Below are 23,122 nucleotides of genomic sequence, written 5' to 3'. Positions count from 1 at the left end.
AGCACAAGGAGGTTAAGTGACTTGCTCAGGGTCACACAATGAGTCAGTGGCTGTGGTGGGATTTGAACCGGGGACCTCCTGGTTACAAGGCCGATTCTTTAACCACTGGACCACACAGCCTCCTATATTGAACAGTAACCACGAGAGACCGGAATCTGTGAAGGGGTTAGAATATATCCAAGCTGTGAATTGGAAAAACCAGTTTTAACTGCAGACGTTTTTACATTTTCTGCGGTCTACTAGAAACGAGTTTGGGATTGATTGGTCAACCGCGATCGATGTCCTGGGCATACCTGATCTAGAATATTGTTGGGAACAGTATGCCTGTAAACTTTAACTCCTTCCTAACCCTAACCCTAACCCCAACCCTAACTCTCCTCTCTTACCCCTACCTCTCCTGTCTTACCCCATCTCTCTCCTCTTTACCTCTATATCTCATCTCACCTCTCTTACCCGTGTTTCTCCTCTTACCCCCTCTCTCCTCTTTTACCCTGTATGCTGCAATATCAACACCCCCATGTGACTGGTTTTGACCAATCAGGATAGAGTATTTATAATACCCTCCTCCCTCCCTCACATTGAATCTTCATGCATTAAAAGGAAAAAGGACCCCTTCCCTGTCAGTGTAAACTGGATTTATTTTGTATTTAAAATGTTTCCGTTCCTTTTCAATATTTATTTCACTCCCAATCACGTCCTGATTATTATTATTATTATTATTATTATTATTATTATTATTATTATTATTATTATTATTATTATTATTATTATTATTAATTATACATCCCTATTGTTTATCATGAACACATTGGCCTTGTCCACTTTTATGACTGCATTCATATGGCACATTCTGAGGGGGGGGGAGTTAGAAAAGTCAGGACAGCAATATGGAAACATCTTCTCAGTAAATCTGTGTTTAAAAGTGTAGAGAGGTTTTCTCATATCACTGGAGTCAAAGAATGCCACCTCCCCCCCGTCACAGTCCAGCTGAACTCTGATCTTCTGGGGTTTCTTCTCCACAGTGACTCGTGTCCGTGGTGAGGTCCCTGCCCAGTACTGATCCCCATCCCTCAGACCAATAGCCCAGTATCCTGCTCCTGGGTGCGGAATGAATTTCCCTTTCCTCTGGCTGGACTCTTTTGTCACACCCAGAAACCAGTGAGTATTGCTCCCCAGTTCCACGTCCCAGCAGTGTTTCCCTGAAGTGAACCCCTCAGATCCCAGCACACAAGCCCAGATATCAAACCGTTCTGGGTTGTCAGGAAGCTGCTGTCTCTCATCGCTGCGTCTCACACTTGTTAGATCCTCAGACAGTATCAGATCAGGGCGTGCTGTGTTGGGATCCAGAGTCACTGGTGCTGAGAGAGGAAACGAGACACAGGGTTAGAAATGAGAACATCTACCTGCAAGCATTTTAATAAATCAGATACTAAGAATTGTATATTGATTGTAGAAAGCTGTATCTTGCTGCTTACACACAGGTTATATGCACCCCCCCTCTCCTTTGTGATGCTCCCCACAGGACTCACTGTATTGAACAATCCCCAGCATCTTCTCCCACACTTTGTACTTCAGAGAGCCCAGGTGCTCGGCTACATCTATCAGCGCTCCTGAAACACACTGTGGATCCTGCAGTGTGCACTCGGCTCTGCAATCATATTCAGGAGTTAGTGCTGCTCTGTGTTTGCATTCAATACAAGAGAGGAAGACAGGCCACATCTTACATACCTTCTCTGTGTGTCTTTGTACTTCTGAAACAAACAAGGACATGAATTGAGACATTATTAAAACACAAATACCACTTTGATAGAAAACAGCAGCACCGCTGTCCAGCTTTACATTTTGAACTCAGTGTTTATCCATGAACATATTCTCTGGAGCACCAAACCAATGAGACCCCTCTGCTGGTTTGTGGGGCTGGAGGAGGGGCATTTGCTGCCTGTTTTACCCATTTGTTGGGTAAACTTAAGAACAAACAGCAATACAAACCATGCTTGAAAAATGAAGTCAAGTGAGTGTGCATTCACAATAAGAACATGTCACACACAGTTAAACAATCACTACCTGCAGGAAGAAGATGTCTTCAGCTTCCATCTCCTCTTCTATCACTCTGATTGTGTCTGAAAGGGATGAGATTTCTCTTCTAAGTTTTTCAATCTTCTCTTTCATTATTCTTCCCTTTTGTTCCTCTTCCCTCCTCAGTGCAGCTATCCTGGCCTTTTCTTCATCTCGTAGAAACTGGTGAAGTTTCTCAAACTCCTCCTTTATCTGCCTCTCTGTTTGCTGGGCTTGTTTCTATACAAGAAACTTTAGAGTTAGTTTGGGTGTCCAGTGAAAATGTATGTTGTGTATTGTTTCAATCACTAATCTAGTTCTCTTACCTTGATGTGCTTTGCTGATTTATCACACTCGTTTTTAACTTTATTAAAGGTTTTCAGCTTGTCCTGCAAGGGCTTCAGTGCAGTCTTGAGTTCTCCCTGAAATGCAATGAAACCCGAGCTTGCACATCACTGTTAACACATGGCTGGCTAGTAGCAATATGAATGCAGTGTGTGAGAAATCCCCTCAGCACTGGGGTTGCCACTGGGGGCTCTCATAGCAACAACCCCCCCCCCACCCCCCCCCCCCCCCCGCTCTGGAGATTCTCTGATAGAGGCTGTGTGAGGTGAGGGTTCAGGTGTGAATTCATTATTGCACACAGACACGCTCCCCTCCCCATTCCTGTACAGCAGCACCCCCACTCTGCACCCAGGATCTCTCTCTCTCTCTCTCTCTCTCTCTCTCTCTCTCTCTCTCTCTCTCTCTCTCTCTCTCTCTCTCAGTATAATATGCTGTGAAAAGAGAATACTGTGTTTACATTTTCACATGAATATTGTTTCCATACCTTATAATCCTGTGCAGCCTCCTGAACAGGACGGAGCTTGTGATTCTCATGTTTCTCTGAAGTTTGACACACAACACAGACAGCCTCTTTATCATCCACACAGAAGAGCTTCAGTTTCTCATCATGCAGACTGCAGAGTATTCCAGTAGGTGCTGGAGGATTCTGACTTTGTTCTTTTAAGAAGGACTCCACAATATTCCGGAGAGCAAAATTGACAGGACGATCCATTGAACTCCTCGTCCTGCACACGGGACACTCCCGAACTCTCTTCTTTTTCCAGCACTGATCCAGACATGCTTTACAGAAGCTGTGGTTACAATGAAGAGTTACAGGATCCTTGAAAATCTCATAGCACACAGCACAGGAAAGATCTGCCTCCAGAGGAGAAGTGTTTGCTGCCATTTCTGCACAAAGCCGCTCCTGCCTTGCTCTCTGTAAGGACTCCTTTCAAAGTCCAGAACCTCGAACTTTGTACCTGCAGATTAGAATCATGAGTCACCAGTCATATTATCCAGTGTCTACCTAATAACCAGCTCTGTGTTGCACACGGATGGGCTGTGTTCTTTGGTTGAGCATTCCATCCATGTGTCCTTATGGGAAGTGACATAAACAGGAGAAGAGTTCCTGGAAACGCTGTGAAGTTAATCATTATGCAGCCTCTCCTTCCTGACACGTTGATCTGAGTTACAAGACCAAGCAAAGAGCTTTTCACAAGGGAGCAGCACTGGAACACTGAACCCATGACGAGTTCAGCTTCAGCACAGCAATTCATTTTATTAGGGGCTCTCATGAGAACAGGGAGTCTTTTATTCAGATGCTTACATTGTGACACGCATCGGACCTGGACTCATACTCTCACACTCACCTCATAACACAGGGGTATTCAATTACATTCACTGGAGGGCCAGATAAAGCAATTTCCAAATCTGGGGGGGCCACGGGGCTCTCAGGATGGGGGGGGGGGGGGGGGGAGCACTTACAATGATATGATTTCTGATTGCCATTTAATAATACAAATATAACCCAAATGTATGTATCATTGTGATGCTATTAAAACTGCATGCTAGTAATCTTAATTTTATTGAAGCTATTCAATTAAAACGGAGGAGGCTGTGTGGTCCAGTGGTTAAAGAAAAGGGCTTGTAACCAGGAGGTCCCCGGTTCAAATCCCACCTCAGCCACTGACTCATTGTGTGACCCTGAGCAAGTCACTTCACCTCCTTGTGCTCCGTCTTTCGGGTGAGACGTAATTGTAAGTGACTCTGCAGCTGATGCATAGTTCACACACCCTAGTCTCTGTAAGTCGCCTTGGATAAAGGCGTCTGCTAAATAAACAAATAATAAACAAGTTGACCACCTGTGATGCGCGTGCGATAAACCCTCCTCGTCCGCCGGTAAAACAAATAAAATACGTGTTGATGCAAATTTCAAACTTGCTGCAGCGCAGCGTATTGTCACACAATGCCGAACAGCGCTGGAGAAAGGCACACGGTGTGTAAACTGCGCACGACTGATCTTAACGCCGGTGCGACGGAGCGAGAATGACGGATCAGTCAGGGAACTCATGCGATAGATAAAATATTTATTACAGATTAGACAATGTAAGATGACCCAGACTCTTCTACCTTTAAAACCGTGGCCCACCCGAGCGCTGCTCCAAGGATCCCAGTGTAACCAGCACCGACCCCCGCCACACACAACCACACACACACGATGCAATACTTGGTAAAAAGGTATATACTTTATTAAATACACAATTAAAATATTGACAGTGCAAAATATTAAGACCAGCCTATAATAATCTCCTAGCCCCGGCCTCGTAGCCGTCTCACACAGAGACCCGGGAACGAATTTCAAACCGGGGGTGCTGAAAATGAAAGGGGGGGTGAAGGAGGCACCTTCGGGCAATATTTAAATATATAAATATATCAAAATATGCACAGACCAAAAGTGTTTTATAAGGAATAAGACATCAGAAACACGAGTGTAAAAATATTCATGTAAGATTCAAGCAACAACATGTGAACTACGCTGCAGATCAGATGCACCTTCCTTAGAGGTCTTTTTAAAATAAACGCAAATACAAGACATCGATCTTCGGCACTAAAATGCTTTCATTGTGTTCGACGCGTTTAATAGGTCTATTCACACTGTATAAATTGTGCTGGTCTCTATAGTAACACAGATCACACTTGAAAACACGTTACACACACCCGTGCTAACCGGGAGAGTTCCGTCTTTCGTTCATTCGTGTGGAGACGTGTTGGGAGACAAAGTTACTATTTTAAAGGCAGCGCGCTACTGCTTGGCATTGGGTAGCAGCTGTTTCTTATTAATACGGGGTTGGTAGATTGTTACATTTATTTCTGATCTCTCTACCTGTCTGTAAAGCTGTAATTAGCATCGTTTAACCAGGGGCTGGATTCAATCGAGCTCGGATATTTTGTAGCTCTACGTTCCTTTATGAAAACTGATGGCTTTCCTCTCACTGTGAGGAGGATGCAGTCACTACACGACACGCCGCTGAATTCATAACATACAGATATCCTGTCTGGAGACACACGGCTTGATGAACTTAACAAATAGCAAACATGTAGAATTAGCAAAGAAACCACTTGAAGTGTTAATTATCTCACGTGTTTGCATTAAAAGGGGCGCTATTTAAATTGCAATGCGGGGATACAGAGCAATGAACCTGTTAGCAATGGAGCGAGTCGCGTTGCTTTTATCTGGGAGTAATTCTTCAGAGTGAAAGACAGATTGAAGTCAATGTCGTTGTAAATGGATTTGTTTAGATGTTTGTATTTGAGTTGTTTTCTCTCTTAGTAGTTTCATCCCTCCCTCCTTTATAATCGTCCTGCGTCCCTCCTCGCCTTCCTTTTATAAACGTCTTGCGTCCCTCCTCGACTTCCTTTTATAAACGTCTTCAGTTTCTTTTTTCAATTACAAAATATTCAACTCAAAATGTATCAATCAACAGCGATCAATGGAAAAGCTATTTTCTACTGGAAGCTGAAAATGAAACCTGCAGTTTGTCATGACGTGGTAAGAAACACAGTTATACACCCATTAAAACAGACGCAAGATCACCTTGTTAATCTGCCTTCATTAACGACTGAACGCCTCTTCTGAGTTCCTACCGAAAACATAAAATGTCACTTTCTACTTGAATCCATACCAAAAAAAAATATCTCCCATTTCAAATCCAGTCCCAGCATGAGGGTATAATGGAAATGATGGTGCCTCACTGGCCTGGGCTGCTGCAGTCACAGTTATAAAAGGGCAGAGTGAATAGAAAACAACACGACACAGAGACAGCACCACTACAAATACACTTTAGAGCGCGATTTCTATGGTTTAATTCAATTAAAATCATCGGCATACAGAGCGGGACTGGTTCTTGCTGCCAGTAAATAGAAACGCAGTGAGGTTATGATTTGTTTATTGAGAGATGTATTGACACATGTTAACAGTGAAATATCCTTTCTTCTGGAAGGTCTAAATGTGGTTCTGGAAGTTACAGAGATTCATTTGTAATGTTTTGCCATCCCACACAGTTAAACACACAGTTATCATAGTGAAACCAGGGAAGAGACACGTCTTCACACAGAGACGCAGACACAGGAGGGGCTGGGATGGGTTACCTGGCTCAAGCACTAGATGGCGCTAGCTCTTTGAGAGAGATTGTCAAATAATTAACTGTATAATCCACCAAGTATGTAGTAAAAAAAAATAAAAAAAAATTAATATTTGTTACAAGTCACTGAATCTTTGTCTCTTGTAGCAGCACTGCTTTGCTCTCAGAAAACAAGGAGGCGCTCCGGTCTGAACGAGTTTGAACCTTAAGGTGCATCTTAATGTCGCTGTCTTCACCCTTCAACACAGCCGTGAGACTTTCACTGATGAGCCACGGAGTGGCTTCTCTACACCTGGAGACGCGTGTCAGCGCCAAGCGCCGCCTCACTAACTTTCCTAACCGCACTGCGCCCCCTGGTGGCAGTGACCTGTCAGTACTCCCTTAACTTCGTATGCGAATGCTTTCGGATTCCTTCACACAGCTGCTGTGAGCGAGATCCACACGGAGATGGACAGACACCCCACACGAGGTCCAAATTAAAATATATACTTTTTATTATTAAAAAAAAAAATCATTAATTAAATCAAAGGGAGGACAGTGAACCGATCCTTTGTGATCCGGGAGCAGTGATTTGCGGGACCGTTTCACAGCGGCCACAAAAGACACACATCCACACGATCACAATGTGCAGCTTCCAAGTTATTACAGCGATACATTTACCAATTAAATGATACAATATCCTGATCGATTCAACAACGCCGCTGACCAGCCCAGCAATCATTATTCATTCATTCATTCAGCATTGAGGGAGTTATTATTTACAGAGCTTGCAAAGCTGTAGATGGTATAACACATCAATAGAGCATTGTGTTTAATTGAATATTATTCCAGAACGCATATTCTTTATTCAGTGTTGTTCTTTAACCAGTTCATGTTCTAGTTTTTGTAATTGTATTTCTACATGGATTCGAGGAGCTCAGACCAAACACCCGCGTCACGTGACGAGGGAGAGGGGTGGAGGAGGGTGAACATGTTCTGTTAGAATATATTTAATAGTTTTCTAAACATCGTTACATTTCTCACTTTGATCATCATTTTCTATTTAAAATGTTTCAGTTCCTTTTCAGTATTAATAGATAGTCATTATTATTATTATTATTATTATTATTATTATTATTATTCATCCCTATTGTTTATGCTGAACACATTGGGCTAGTCCATTTTTATAACTGTCTTCACAGGGCACACTCTGAGAGGGGCAAAACAGACAGTCCAGAACCATGGAAACATTCTCTCAGTAAATCTGTGTTTAAAAGTGTAGAGAGGTTTTCTCATATCACTGGAGTCAAAGAATGCCACCTCCCCCCCGTCACAGTCCAGCTGAACTCTGATCTTCTGGGGTTTCTTCTCCACAGTGAGTCGTGTCCTTGGTGAGGTACATGCCCAGTGCTGATCCCTACCCTCCAGGGATATAACCCAGTATCCTGCTCCTGGGTTCAGAATGAAGCTACCTTTCCTCTGGCTGGACTCTTTAGTCACACCCAGATAACAGTCAGTATCGCTCCCCAGTTCCACATCCCAGCAGTGTTTCCCTGAAGTGAACCCCTCAGAGCCCAGCACACACGTCCGGGTATCAAAACGCTCTGGGTTGTCAGGAAGCTGCTGCCACTCATCGCCGTGTCTCACACTTGTTAGATCCTCAGACAGTATCAGATCAGGGCGTGCTGTGTTGGGATCCAGAGTCACTGGAGCTGAGAGAGGAAACGAGAGAGACAAGGTTAGAAATGAGAACATCCACCTGCAAGCATTTTAATAAATCACATGCTAAGAATTGTAGATTTTTCTTTATAATACACCATCTCAAATATTATTATTCAATATCAAACATAACTTTTAAAAGCAGCTGTTTAAAATGTACCCGTCAAAATGACTACTGCTGGCGGTTCTAGTGTTAAATGAGATCCATTTAAATCTAAATCACAGAGCTCTAGAACAGAACACTGTGACACTGCTCAGCACTAACATTCTTAGAGCTCTGGGAGCATTCCAAGACAATGGGCTGAACTCAGTGAAGTCTGTGTTCTACTGCAGTGGTTTCTTTACAAGGAGTTTCAATGCAGACCAGCATGGGATCAGAAAGCCTTTTGCTCTCTTGGAATGCTCTTCCAGCTCACCTCAATACTATGAGCAGCTCACAGTGTTTAATATTGAACTGAGAGATGATCTCTCTGATGGATACAAGTGTATTTGCTACAGGTGTGTGCATTTCATTGTGTATTATTATTGATTGTAGAGAGCTGTATCTTGCTGCTCACACACATTGTGGATTGTGGTTATATGCACCCCCCCCCCCTCCTTTGTGATGCTCCCCACAGGACTCACTGTATTGAACAATCCCCAGCATCTTCTCCCACACTTTGTACTTCAGAGAGCCCAGGTGCTCGGCTACATCTATCAGCGCTCCTGAAATACACTGTGGATCCTGCAGTGTGCACTCGGCTCTGCAATCATATTCAGGAGTTAGTGCTGCTCTGTGTTTGCATTCAATACAATACAAGAGAGGAAGACAGGCCACATCTTACATACCTTCTGTGTGTGTCTTTGTACTTCTGAAACAAACAAGGACATGAATTGAGAAATTATTAAAACACAAATACCACTTTGATAGAAAACAGCAGCACCGCTGTCCAGCTTTACATTTTGAACTCAGTGTTTATCCATTAACATATTCTCTGGAGCACCAAACCAATGAGACCCCTCTGCTGGTTTGTGGGGCTGGAGGAGGGGCATTTGTTGCCTGTTTTACCCATTTGTGGGGTAAACTTAAGAACAAACAGCAATACAAACCATGCTTGAAAAATGAATGTTAAAAATGAAGTTCAAATGTGTGCTGACATAAATGCTTGTGAAGTCCCATTCATAGTGTAGTAGTGAGTGTGTATTCACAATAAGAACATGTCACACACAGTTAAACAATCACTACCTGCAGGAAGAAGATGTCTTCAGCTTCCATCTCCTCTTCTATCACTCTGATTGTGTCTGAAAGGGATGAGATTTCTCTTGTAAGTTTTTCAATCTTCTCTTTCATGATTCTTCCCTTTTGTTCCTCTTCCCTCCTCAGTGCAGCTATCCTGGCCTTTTCTTCATCTCGTAGAAACTGGTGAAGTTTCTCAAACTCCTCCTTTATCTGCCTCTCTGTTTGCTGGGCTTGTTTCTATACAAGAAAAGGATCACTTTAGAGTTAGTTTGGGTGTCCAGTGAAAATGTATGTTGTGTATTGTTTCAATCACTAATCTAGTTCTCTTACCTTGATGTGCTCTGCTGTTTCATCACATTCGTTTTTAACTTTATTAAAGGTTTTCAGCTTGTCCTGCAAGGGCTTCAGCGCAGTCTTGAGTTCTTCCTGAAATGCAATGAAACCCAAAGCTTGCACATCACTGTTAACACATGGCTGGCTAGTAGCAATATGAATGCAGTGTGTGAGAAATCCCCTCAGCACTGGGGTTGCCACTGGGGGCTCTCATAGCAACAAACCCCCCGCTCTGGAGATTATCTGATAGGGGCTGTGTGAGGGTTTATAAGGGTTCAGGTGTGAATTAATTATTGCACACAGACACGTTCCCCTCCCCATTCCTGTACAGCACCACCCCCACTCTGCACCCAGGATCTCTCTCTCGCTCTCTCTCTCTCTCTCTCTCTCTGTTTCAATGATTTTGTAATAGGATTTGTTCTTCACTCAGATTTGTTGGATCTTGTTGTTTAAACTGCCTCATTATAATAACTCTGTATAATATGCTGTGAAAAGAGAATACTGTGTTTACATTTTCACATGAATATTGTGTCCATACCTTATAATCTTGTGCAGCCTCCTGAACAGGACGGAACTTGTGATTCTCATGTTTCTTTGAAGTTTGACACACAAGACAGACAGCCTCTTCATCATCCACACAGAACAGCTTCTTTTCTTCCCAATGCAGACTGCAGAGTATTCCAGTAGGTGCTGGACGATTCTGACTGCGCTCCTTTAAGAAGGACTCCACAATATTCCTGAGAGCAAAATTGACAGGATGATCCATTGAACTCCTCCTCCTGCACACGGGACACTCCCGAGCTCTCTTCTCTTTCCAGCACAGATCCAGACATGCTTTACAGAAGCTGTGGTTACAATGAAGAGTTACAGGATCCTTGATAATCTCACGGCACACAGGACAGGAAAGATCTGCCTCCAGAGGAGAAGTGTTTGCTGCCATTTCTGCACAAAGCCACTCCTGCCTAGCTCTCTGTAAGGACACCTTTCAAAGTCAACAACCTCGAACTTTGTCCCTGCAGATTAGAATCATGAGTCAGCAGTCATGAGGCTCCATTATCAGCACTACCTTACCACTGACTTTCGTTATGTGAAACTACATAAACAGGATAAGAGTTCCTGGAAACGCTGTGAAGTTAATCATTATGCAGCCTCTCCTTAATGACACCTTGATCTGAGTTACAAGACCAAGCAAAGAGCTTTTCACAAGGGAGCAGCACTGGAACACTGAACCCATGACGAGTTCAGCTTCAGCACAGCAATTCATTTTATTAGGGGCTCTCATGAGAACAGGGAGTCTTTTATTCAGATGCCTTCATTGTGACACGCATCGGACCTGGACTCACGGCGATCTGGGGAGCATTTACAATGATACAATTTCTGATTGCCATTTAATAATATGATTTTTTTTATTTAGCAGACGCCTTTATCCAAGGCGACTTAGAGACTAGGGTGTGTGAACTATGCATCAGCTGCAGAGTCACTTACAACTACGTCTCACCCAAAAGACGGAGCACAAGGAGGTGAAGTGACTTGCTCAGGGTCACACAATGAGTCAGTGGCTGAGGTGGGATTTGAACCGGGGACCTGTATATCGAGCCCTACAAGCCCTTTTCTTTAACCACTGGACTGGCGCTCAAGATGGGGGGGGGGGGGGGGAGCACTTACAATGATACGATTTCTGATTACCATTTAATAATACAAATACAAAGCAAATGTATGTATCATTGTGATGCTATTAAAACCGCATGCTAGTAATGTTAATTTTATTGAAGCTATTCAATTAAAATGGACACCTAATATCCTGTGTTTTTGTCTGAAACGTTGACCCTCGCTCGCACCGTCTTTGTTTTTGACAGATTAGTGCAGCAAGCATGCAAGTGGAGTAATCAAAGCAGGTCAGCCAGGAGGGAGGCGCGGCAGATTCACCACAACAGCAACGCCAGACTCTCCGTGATGACGTGGAGGGGGAGGGGGGGGGCAGAACAAGACATTGAGGGGCTGCACCCCACTTTGTGCGGCACGCATGAAATCCATTGGAATCGCTGCGAGAAGCGGACCAGGGTGAAGAGCGAGCATTTAAACAAGCCTTAAGGAAAGACAGAAGTCACAGGAGAAGAGTCATTATCTGAAGAAGCTCAATAATACAGTAAACTGTAACAGAATATTCTCTGTTAGGTCACGCAGTGTACCGACGCGAACGAGAAGGAATGAGCATCGCGAGGGTGTGACTGAACTCGAGTGTATCGATTGAGCGCAGCTTACATACAGAGCGATTGCAAAGCAGGAAGCGGAAGGGTTATTGCAGATACACGGCGCTGAACACGTGGTCTCGTGTTATGACGTGTTGTCAGGAAATATCGCTTGTTAAGGACACGCGCACCCTGTAGATAGCGACGCCCTTTCAGCCGTGCGGGTCTGCAGCTAGCATGTGCAATGAAGGACAAATACTGAAACAAAAACCTGCCTGAAAGAAACCAGAAAGACAATGAAAAATGAGAAAGCCTGGCCCCAGAACCACGAGGTTAATATTGGGATTTTATTTGATATGTTATTTTAAAGCAATTTAGGTTCGTTTTTACAAGTAGCGCGCAATAATAACAACAGATCCACAAAATAGCATTAAAGAAAAAACAAATAGAAAAATAAAGACCAAAAAATATAACTAATCAAAAACAACTTGCAAAATTTAGACCGTGCAAAAATAATATTTAAAAAATGACTCCAATACCCCGAGGTGAAAATCCACAACAACACAAACACTACTTGGAATCCTCTTTCTTCTAAAAAGTCACTTACAAAATATCCCGTTAAAAACACAGTTTAGATTAAAAAAAAAACACTTTAAAACTTGAGAAAAGATATTTTAAAACAATTAACTTAAAAGCAGCGCAGCAGTCCCGAAATGAGGCTGAATCAGCCCCTAGACCAGTCCCAAAACAAACCAGAAAAAACCGTCTTTCAGTTTTTCTCTGTCCGCTGCATTCACTGTTGCACTGGACTCCAGTAAAAACAGTTCAAGAAAAACACATTGCTTTGGTAAAGGAAAAAAAGGAGCGACCCCACTTCCCTTTCTCGCCCTCTCAAACTCTCCTCTGCCGCTGCTGTAGTTTGAAAGGGCTCCGTGCTCGCTCGTGCTTTCTCCATATCACGTGCAGAGTCCTTTCATCTGAAGCGAGGGGCGTGTCCTGATGAGCAACACCTGGCCACGTGATTAACAAAGACAGCAGGTGTGTTTAATAAGGGGCGGGGGGAGGGGGGAGCAAACACACGCTAATTGACAAAAAAATACACCGTGTTCCTATTGGTGAGCCAAGCTACTCCACCTCGTGGAGCACAGCGGTACTACAGCTGCCTGATCTAACGCAGCGTCGTGTTTTCTTGTTTTGATTTGTGATCGTGTCTGCTTTTATTCGTGTTCGGGTTCTCAGTATTGACGCTGCGGATCTTCATAAACACGTGTGTGCTTTTTTATTGTAATGCCTGGCTGCGGGGTGTTCATTGAATTGATCAGGCTCTGTGTGGGGAGCCTTCCTTTATATTCTTGAGGAATTGAACGTGTTTGCATGAGGAGCTTCAGTGTTCAACCGTGTCGATATCATTCTGAATCTGCTGCTTCGGGGCTCCTCCTGCAAACCGAAGGGGCGGCGCAGTCGAGATCATTTCTGAGCCAGCATTCATTGGCGTGTGGAGCTGGTTTATAGTGACCTGCTGCCTGCGTGCGTAACGTGGCACCCCGCTACACATCCGATCAATTCAGCGTCAAGCAGAGCAAAAATAATCCTAGTGGAGAACAAACCAAACCTTGAAGACAAACCCATTAACGTGCCGCTAATGACATCCAATCCTGTATATTAAAAATACACACTTATTACAATTGCAGTGTACTGTCACAATAATAATCATCACATCGAGTTTGTAATTGCAGTGTACTGTAATGGACCTCGCTGATCGCCCATTAGCACTATCAACGCACACCTGAGTTTTGTTCAGGTAAAGCAGTCGGTCGGCAGCTGCCGGCGATCACGATTGGATTGCCTGAACTTTAAAAAGGGGACTAGCGCGCAACACCGCCCGCCTGACCGGGATAGAGTGCTCTGTGTGAGCACTGGGGTGACGAGTCTGTAAGGGGACTGACTACTTCTACTTTGTCTACTTTGTGATCTGGGTGTTTTATTGATCTTAACCACACTTAAATTCCAAAGTGTTACCCTGTATTTAAACACTGTGTGGATCTGCAGGGGGCAGACACGCTCACTGCAATCCTTGCTGGAGGTTTATTTGGTGTATTTCAGTTTGCTGTGTTATATCGTTATTGTCTATATCGGGTCACTATTAATGGTTTGATTGATCTGTTTATAGTTTTCTTCGAGCTATCTTGTTGTAGTTGATGTATTTTATCACTGTTTTTGTATTGTAGTGAGATTCATGTTCACTAATGAATTATTGTGTTTGAGTTATTTTCTTGCTCCACGGGGGTTGCTGTGGGCGTGTCTGCCCCCCTGCGTTTTCAATTCCGCAGTGAATTAATCGAGTTCAGTTAGTCTAATTTATTGGTATGGTTTAAGATCGCTAACTGCCCTGTTTTAATTAACTATCTTAATAAATTGTTTGCCCTGAGTTGCTGTTCCTGGTGTCTTTGTGACGTCACTTCATACACTCTCCCTTATTCTATAAATATACCAACTACCGGACTCTCCGGTTAAACAAAGGTGGAGGCAGCTGCTCGCTATGGCATATTTAACACAGTATCCGTGAACGAGCAGGTTCATTACAGTACTGTCTGTCACAATAATAATCCTCACATCGAGTTTGTAATTGCAGTGTACTGTCTGTCACAATAATAATCATCACATCCAGTTTGTAATTGCAGAAATCTACTTTGAGGCATTAATGTGTCTGCTTCATCAACTCATAAGCAAAGCTACAGGAGTTAAGAAGCTTGACTCAAGCTCAGTGCAACCTCACCCACTTGAGGAACCTGCAGCTTGAAATACAGGTATGAGCAGGAAGTGCAGGAGAAGCAATCCTATTGTAATACTCTGAAAGGAGACCTTACAGAGAGCAAGGCAGGAGCGGCTTTGTGTAGAAATGGCAGTAAACATTTCTGCTCTGGAGGCAGATCTTTCCTGTGCTGTGTGCTGTGAGATTTTCAAGGATCCTGTAACTCTTCATTGTAACCACAGCTTCTGTAAAGGATGTCTGGATCTGTGCTGGAAAGAGAAGAGAGTTCGGGAGTGTCCCGTGTGCAGGAGGAGGAGTTCAAGGGAGAATATTCAACCTAATTTCGCTCTCAGGAATATTGTGGAGTCCTTCTTAAAGGAACGCAGTCAGAATCCTCCAGCACCTATTGGAATAGTCTGCAGTCTGCATGATGAAAAACTGAAGCTGTTCTGTGTGGATGATAAAGAGGCTGTCTGTCTTGTGTGTCAAACTTCAAAGAAACATGAGAATCACAAGCTCCGTCCTGTTCAGGAGGCTGCACAGGATTATAAGGTATAGAAACAATATTCATGTGAAAATATAAACACAGTATTCTCTTTTCACAGCATATTATACAGAGTTATTATAATGAGGCAGTTTTAACAACAAGATCCAACAAGTCTGAGCGAAAAACAAATCCTATTACAATATCATTGAAACTGAGAGAGAGAGAGAGCGAGAGATCCTGGCGTGCAGAGTGGGGGTGGTGCTGTACAGGAATGGGGAGGGGAGCGTGTCTGTGTGCAATAATGAATTCACACCTGAACCCTTATAAACTCTCAGACAGCCCCTATCAGAGACAGGCAGGGCAGGAATGGGGAGGGGAATCACTCAGTCAATGTGAACACTTTATTCCTTGACTTTCACTCTCCACTGCTGACTATATAAGCAAGCATTGTGTTTCCTATTGAATTGCCTCCTCACACTGTCTGGTTATAGACAGCGATGATTATATTTCAGCTCCAAGGTCTTTCTACTGGCACACCTGTGCTGATCCAAGTCTTTCTGAAAGATATATTACATCACACACTCTTTCAGAGCCCATCCTTGCACTGACTTCTTCAGAGAAGTCTAAGGGCTTTGTCAGTTAAGCATTCTCTACTGTGACATAACTGGGGTCATGTGACTTTTGATTTCCACATGATAAATAACTGACTCATCAAGATATTAGATTTATGCACGGTACACTGTCTCTCCTGTCTTACCCCTGTGTAGGAACCTTAGAATACACACCCCCCATAAAGTATTTTTGCTTAGGTTATTATACTGAGTAGTCCTGTGGAGGAAAGTAACCTGAAACTCTTATCTTATAATATAAGGCACTAGGGAGCAACAGCAGGTGCACTGGAGGTTGGGTTAGTACATTAAACCTGATAGTGCAGTGTAGCTGAGTGAATAAGTGTGATACTGCCTGTAAAACAAATATCATTGTTATCTGTTTCAGAAATTAAAGCTGGATAATTGAACAGCAGTGGTACTGTGCTTTGTGTCTTAGTTTTAAGCATTGGGAAGAAACTCACAGCAGAGTGTCATTCAAGTAAACATCCAGATCAGCTATATATAACAAACTTGCCCCGCCCATCAAGTGTGTTACACCTGTCTCTCCTCTCTTACCCATGTCTCCCCTCTCTTACAACCTCTCTCTCCTCTGAGGCTGATAGGTCTGTGGCTGCCCGCTTCTGCCTCATCTCCATTCTTAAATATCGGAAGCACGTTTGAATTTGCCAGTCAGTCACAATCTTTATTGATGTGTCACAAATCTCCAGAGCGGGGGGTTTGTTGCTATGAGAGCCCACAGTGGCAACCCCAGTGCTGAGGGGATTTCTCACACACTGCATTCATATTGCTACTAGCCAGGCATGTGTTAACAGTGATGTGGAAGTTCTGGGTTTCATTGCATTTCAGGGAGAACTCAAGACTGCGCTGAAGCCCTTGCAGGACAAGCTGAAAACCTTTAATAAAGTTAAAAACGAATGTGATGAAACAGCAGAGCACATCAAGGTAAGAGAACTAGATTAGTGATTGAACCAATACACAACATACATTTTCACTGGACATCCAAACTAACTCTAAAGTGATCCTTTTCTTGTATAGAAACAAGCCCAGCAAACAGAGAGGCAGATAAAGGAGGAGTTTGAGAAACTTCACCAGTTTCTACGAGATGAAGAAAAGGCCAGGATAGCTGCACTGAGGAGGGAAAGGATACAAAAGGGAAGAATCATGAAAGAGAAGATTGAAAAACTTACAAGAGAAATCTCATCCCTTTCAGACACAATCAGAGTGATAGAAGAGGAGCTGGAAGCTGAAGACATCATCTTCCTGCAGGTAGTGATTGTTTAACTGTGTGTGACATGTTCTTATTGTGAATGTACACTCACTACTACACTATGAATGGGACTTTACAAGCATTTATGTTAGAACACATTTGAACTTCATTTTTAACATTCATTTTTCAAGCATGGTTTGTATTGCTGTTTGTTCTTAAGTTTACCCCACAAATGGGTAAAACAGGCAGCAAATGCCCCTCCTCCAGCCCCACAAACCAGCAGAGGGGTCTCATTGGTTTGGTGCTCCAGAGAATATGTTCATGGATAAACACTGAGTTCAAAATGTAAAGCTGGACAGCGGTGCTGCTGTTTTCTATCAAAGTGGTATTTCTGTTTTAATAATGTCTCCATTCATGTCCTTGTTTGTTTCAGAAGTACAAAGACACACAGAGAAGGTATGTAAGCTGTGGCCTGTCTTCCTCTCTTGTATTGTACTGAATGCAAACACAGAGCAGCACTAACTCCTGAATATGATTGCAGAGCCGAGTGCACACTGCAGGATCCACACTGTGTTTCAGGAGCGCTGATAGATGTAGCCGAGCACCTGGGCTCTCTGAAGTACAAAGTGTGGGAGAAGATGCTGGGGATTGTTCAATACAGTGAGTCCTGTGGGGAGCATCACAAAGGAGAGGGGGGGTGCATATAACCACAATCCACAATGTGTGTGAGCAGCAAGATACAGCTCTCTACAATCAATAATAATACACAATGAAATGTACACACCTGTAGCAAATTCACTTTTATCCATCAGAGAGATTATCTCTCAGTTCAATATTAAACACTGTGAGCTGCTCATAGTATTGAGGTGAGCTGGAAGAGCATTCCAAGAGAGCAAAAGGCTTTCTGATCCCATGTTGGTCTGCATTGAAAGTCCTTGTAAAGAAACCACTGCAGTAGAACACAGACTCCTCTGAGTTCAGCCCATTGTCTTGGAACGCTCCCAGAGCTCTAAGAATGTTAGTGCTGAGCAGTGTTCTGTTCTAGAGCTCTGTGATAGAACTCTGTGAGCATCTACAATTCTCACTGACCAGAGTTCCGGAGCCAGAGTTCTACTCAAATCATCCAGACGGACATCAGCTCAGCATTTATATACTGTACACCCTCTCAGCCAATCAGAGCTGAGTTTACACACGCTGTGAATGGATCTGATTTAAACAGGTTCAGACGCTGTTCCTTTGATATTTTTAAGGGGATTTCTGTTTTTAAAAGTTATGTTTGATATTGAATAATAATATTTGAGATGGTGTATTATGAAGAAAAATCTACAATTCTTAGCATGTGATTTATTAAAGTGCTTGCAGGTAGATGTTCTCATTTCTAACCCTGTCTTTCGTTTCCTCTCTCAGCTCCAGTGACTCTGGATCCCAACACAGCACACCCTGCTCTGATATTGTCTGAGGATCTAACAAGTGTGAGAAACAGCGATGAGGGACAGCAGCTTCCTGACAACCCAGAGCGGTTTGATCACTGGGGGTGTGTGCTGGGCTCTGAGGGTTTCACTTCAGGGAAACACTGGTGGGATGTGGAACTGGGGAGCAATACTAACTGGTTTCTGGGTGTGACTAAAGAGTCCAGCCAGAGGAAAGGGAGATTCACTCTGTGCCCAGAAGCAGGATACTGGGTTATAGCCCTGAGGGATAGGGATCAGTACTGGGCATGGACCTCACCACAAACACGACTCACTGTGGAGAAGAAACCCCAGAAGATCAGAGTTCAGCTGGACTGTGACAGGGGGGAGGGTGCATTCTTTGACTCCAGTGATATGAGAAAACCTCTCTACACTTTTAAACACAGATTTACTGAGAAGATGTTTCCATGGATCTGGACTGGCTCTGCCCCTCTCAGAGTGTGCCCTGTGAAGACAGTTATAAAAGTGGACTAGCCCAATGTGTTCAGCATAAACAATAGGGATGAATAATAATAATAATAATAATAATAATAATAATAATAATGACTATCTATTAATATTGAAAAGGAACGGAAACATTTTAAATAGAAAATGATTATCAAAGTGACAAATGTAACGATGTTTAGAAAACTATTAAATATATTCTGACATAACATGTTCACCCTCCTCCACCCCTCTCCCTCGTCACGTGACGCGGGTGTTTGGTCTGAGCGCCTCGAATCCATGTAGAAATACAATTACAAAAACTAGAACATGAACTGGTTAAAGAACAACACTGAATAAAGAATATGCATTCTGGAATAATATTCCGTTAAACACAATGCTCTATTGATGTATTATACCATCTACAGCTTTGCAAGCTCTGTAAATAATAACTCCCTCAATGCTGAATGAATGAATGAATAATGATTGCTGGGCTGGTCCGCGGCGTTGTTGAATCGATCAGGATATCGTATCATTTAATTGGTAAATGTATCGCTGTAATAACTTGGAAGCTGCACATTGTGATCGTGTGGATGTGTGTCTTTTGTGGCCGCTGTGAAACGGTCCCGCAAATCACTGCTCCCGGATCACAAAGGATCGGTTCACTGCCCTCCCTTTGATTTAATGAATGATTTTTTTTAATAATAAAAAGTATATATTTTAATTTGGACCTCGTGTGGGGTGTCTGTCCATCTCCGTGTGGATCTCGCTCACAGCAGCTGTGTGAAGGAATCCGAAAGCATTCGCATACAAAGTTAAGGGAGTACTGACAGGTCACTGCCACCAGGGGGCGCAGTGCGGTTAGGAAAGTTAGTGAGGCGGCGCTTGGCGGTGACGCGCGTCTCCAGGTGTAGAGAAGCCACTCCGTGGCTCACGGAATAAAGAAAATAAAGAAAAGGAGACTCTCACTCTCTAAACTAGGAGGGCTATCCTTGCCTGTTCTTGAGAAATATTATTTGGCTGCAAGGCTGTCGGTTCAACACTGGATTTTAAAAAATAATAATGCGGGATGTACCCACCACATGAGACCATTTGGGAAAATAAGCAGACTATTCACATCTCCTGGGCCCAGAAAAAAGTGTTTAAACATTTAAAATAAATTGTATTCTGCAGACACTAAATGTCTGGTATAATGTTTGCATTGTTTTAGGATTAGACAATAATTTAAAATTATTATTATTATTATTATTATTTATTTCTTAGCAGACGCCCTTATCCAGGGCGACTTACAATTGTTACAAGATATCACATTATACATTATTTCACATTATACAGATATCACATTATTTTAGATACAATTACCCATATATACAGTTGGGTTTTTACTGGAGCAATCTAGGTAAAGTACAAAATAGAAAGGATGGCATCAACACACTGCAGGACATCTCCGGATGGCACACTGCTATCCTTTGACACGCCCAGTGAAGCACAATACAAGAGCAAAGGATCTCCGTTCAATACAAGAGCAAAGGAACTCCGTTCAATACAAGAGCAAAGGAACTCCGTTCAATACAAGAGCAAAGGAACTCCGTTCAATACAAGAGCAAAGGATCTCCGTTCAATACAAGAGCAAAGGAACTCCGTTCAATACAAGAGCAAAGGAACTCCGTTCAATACAAGAGCAAAGGATCTCCGTTCAATACAAGAGCAAAGGAACTCCGTTCAATACAAGAGCAAAGGAACTCCGTTCAAAACAAGAGCAAAGGAACTCCGTTCAATACAAGAGCAAAGGAACTCCGTTCAATACAAGAGCAAAGGAACTCCGTTCAAAACAAGAGCAAAGGAACTCCGTTCAATACAAGAGCAAAGGATCTCCGTTCAATACAAGAGCAAAGGAACTCCGTTCAATACAAGAGCAAAGGAACTCCGTTCAATACAAGAGCAAAGGAACTCCGTTCAATACAAGAGCAAAGGAACTCCGTTCAATACAAGAGCAAAGGATCTCCGTTCAATACAAGAGCAAAAGATCTCCGTTCAATACAAGAGCAAAGGAACTCCGTTCAATACAAGAGCAAAGGAACTCCGTTCATTCAAGTCCTCAGTATGACCACAATATGGCCTCCACACTAATAGCACACATCCATTTGAAGAAGTGTTATTGCTGCATGCCGAGCCAGATAGAATCTTCTCCAAATTTTGCAATATTCTAATATCTAAAAACAAAATATTTAAAACTCAAATTAAACCTGATTGACATGTTTAGAGAGGATCTGAGCAGGTCTGCTGGAAACATGTTAACACCGTCAGAATGTCTTCATCTAAACTAATTGGTTTTTAACTGAAAAAAAAAATATCGCGGGGGTTTCTCCCTTGAAATTCGATGTTTTAATCACTCCATTTAAATAACACGGGCTTAAAACGCAAAACCCCCAAAATGTGTACAAAGGCTAAAAACAAACACAATCACATCTGTTGAAGGTTTATGCGTTGCTCAAGTGAGACTCGAAATGCTTTTATTTTATAGAAACCCGAAGTTACTGCAGCCTGCAGTAATTTCCAAAAATGAACGCTTTTAGCAAATCATAATAATAAAAAAAAATACCCTAGAAGTACAAAAAAAAATAAAAATCGAAAAATAACTTACTATCAAAACAACAAAAAAACAAAACGGGAGCCTACCAGAATATATTGCAAATTCCACCTCTACAACACTCAATAAAGCGCAGAGCCATCGTGTTGAGATGTATGCATGAACTCCCCTTTAAAAATCTGCGATTGTGGCCATTGTTATTATTAACTGCATTAGACAAACTACACGCCCCGTAATGCAATTTCGCGCTCAAAGGGATTGAACTTTACACTGCAGCGTGTCAATCAATGCAGAGCACCAATCAGGAAGGAGAATCGCCTGTACGTCCCACCTTTGACAGACGGCCTTATAAGGATAAGCTCCGCCCAAAACTGGGTTATTCCTCTTGGCTTTGTTGTTGAGTTTATGTTGAGGCGGTTAAGAAAAAGAACAAGGGGGACTAGGCAGATGGCCCCTGTTTTATGAAGACGACACAGTGCGTTAAGAATAATAAAAATTAAAAAAGACGTTAGCGTTTCAACATAGTACAGCTTCAACAGTATGAGTTAGAACTGCAAACGCCGGTTAATTATATCACGACTAACACCGTGTTGGTTTAAATGGAATTAATTAGCAGCTGGGACTGAAGCAAGTCCAGTCCGAGCTTGCTTGACGGCCCGATTAGGGTAATTCCAGTTTGTTGGCGCATGCTCCAAAGAGCCGCGTGTCTTTGTGCTGCAAGGCATCGGACTGAAGTTTACCTGCAACCTGCCTGTGCAATCTCTCAGGAACGCCGTGCCGTTTGTCTGCTCCTATCCGCAGCATCTACCAAGGAAATTCGTGAGCAGCAAACATGAAAAAAGGAAAGCGCAAGAGTTTGCTGTGTATTGATATGTCAATTAAAAGATTAAAACGCCCCCCTCAGGACTGAGAAAAAAACCACGAGGTGGGTGAAAGCAACTGTTTAATGTTTATGTGCACCAACGGGAAATCAATAATACAAGGACAGTATGGACCTCAACGAGTTATACTAGCGCTATATAAATCAAAAGGAACAAAGTTTACACGAGTTTGCATGGCGTTGGACTTGTGTTTGTTTTCTTTTTGAATGTAATATGGTATCTAAGGTGTATGTAATTGTTTAATTTAGGAAAAGTTGGTTTACTAGAAGCTATTAAAAATAAGAGTGTCTTATTTTTCTTTCATTACTACAGTACCCACATTATAGAGTTTTGATCTGGTATCAAAAAACAAACCAATATAATTTCTAAATGTATTATTATTTTTTTCACTGGGGTTATTCTTAAGTCTTGATTTTGACAATTAAAACTAGTTGAAACAAATGCATTTAACCAATTAACTACCCAGATATTTACTTATTTAATGCGCTAGTGCCCGTTGTCACTAAGTTGGGTATATTATTTTTTATTTATTTCCCCCAGGTACAATAAAATCTGTGCTTCATTGGAGTTGGATGTGGGTATTTAACTGTTTAAATATATTGCTGCATATTACTGCTGAAATAAAGAGGGGCAGTTATTTCAATTTCCTAGGAAATACAACAAGGGCACATTATTTTAAAGTGTACAGTATTATCCAGGTGGAGGCACCGCACCATACTCATTGTTATTCATTCTTGAAGGT

The 23,122-nt window shown here is 42.6% G+C and overlaps 3 protein-coding genes across 3 annotated transcripts; 1 reads left to right on the top strand and 2 right to left on the bottom strand.

Annotated features, from left to right (window-relative positions):
* Positions 1–422: 422 nt before the first annotated feature.
* LOC117963008 (zinc-binding protein A33-like) lies at positions 423–3,354 on the bottom strand. Its single transcript, XM_059017868.1, has 6 exons — positions 2,885–3,354; positions 2,382–2,477; positions 2,065–2,295; positions 1,729–1,751; positions 1,530–1,648; positions 423–1,358 (listed from the first exon to the last, which is right to left on the bottom strand). Exons 1-6 carry the CDS (start codon positions 3,284–3,286, stop codon positions 778–780), a joined length of 1,452 nt encoding a protein of 483 aa, XP_058873851.1. The 5' UTR covers positions 3,287–3,354; the 3' UTR covers positions 423–777.
* A 3,639-nt stretch (positions 3,355–6,993) lies between these two features.
* LOC131724768 (zinc-binding protein A33-like) lies at positions 6,994–11,420 on the bottom strand. The gene is made up of 6 exons (XM_059017512.1): positions 10,310–11,420; positions 9,769–9,864; positions 9,445–9,675; positions 9,048–9,070; positions 8,844–8,962; positions 6,994–8,212 (listed from the first exon to the last, which is right to left on the bottom strand). The coding sequence occupies exons 1-6, from the start codon at positions 10,709–10,711 to the stop codon at positions 7,674–7,676; spliced, it is 1,410 nt and encodes a 469-aa protein (XP_058873495.1). The 5' UTR covers positions 10,712–11,420; the 3' UTR covers positions 6,994–7,673.
* A 2,490-nt stretch (positions 11,421–13,910) lies between these two features.
* Positions 13,911–19,639, top strand: LOC117962786 (E3 ubiquitin-protein ligase TRIM35-like). Its single transcript, XM_059017511.1, has 6 exons — positions 13,911–15,264; positions 16,657–16,752; positions 16,846–17,076; positions 17,451–17,473; positions 17,559–17,677; positions 18,425–19,639. Exons 1-6 carry the CDS (start codon positions 14,860–14,862, stop codon positions 18,958–18,960), a joined length of 1,410 nt encoding a protein of 469 aa, XP_058873494.1. The 5' UTR covers positions 13,911–14,859; the 3' UTR covers positions 18,961–19,639.
* Positions 19,640–23,122: the final 3,483 nt, after the last annotated feature.

The sequence above is a fragment of the Acipenser ruthenus genome, chromosome 57 (genome assembly GCF_902713425.1).
Source record: "Acipenser ruthenus chromosome 57, fAciRut3.2 maternal haplotype, whole genome shotgun sequence".
NCBI classification, from domain to species: Eukaryota; Metazoa; Chordata; class Actinopteri; order Acipenseriformes; family Acipenseridae; genus Acipenser; species Acipenser ruthenus.
The sequence above is the reverse complement of the archived record's forward strand: the minus strand, read 5'-3'. Positions and strand labels throughout refer to the sequence as shown.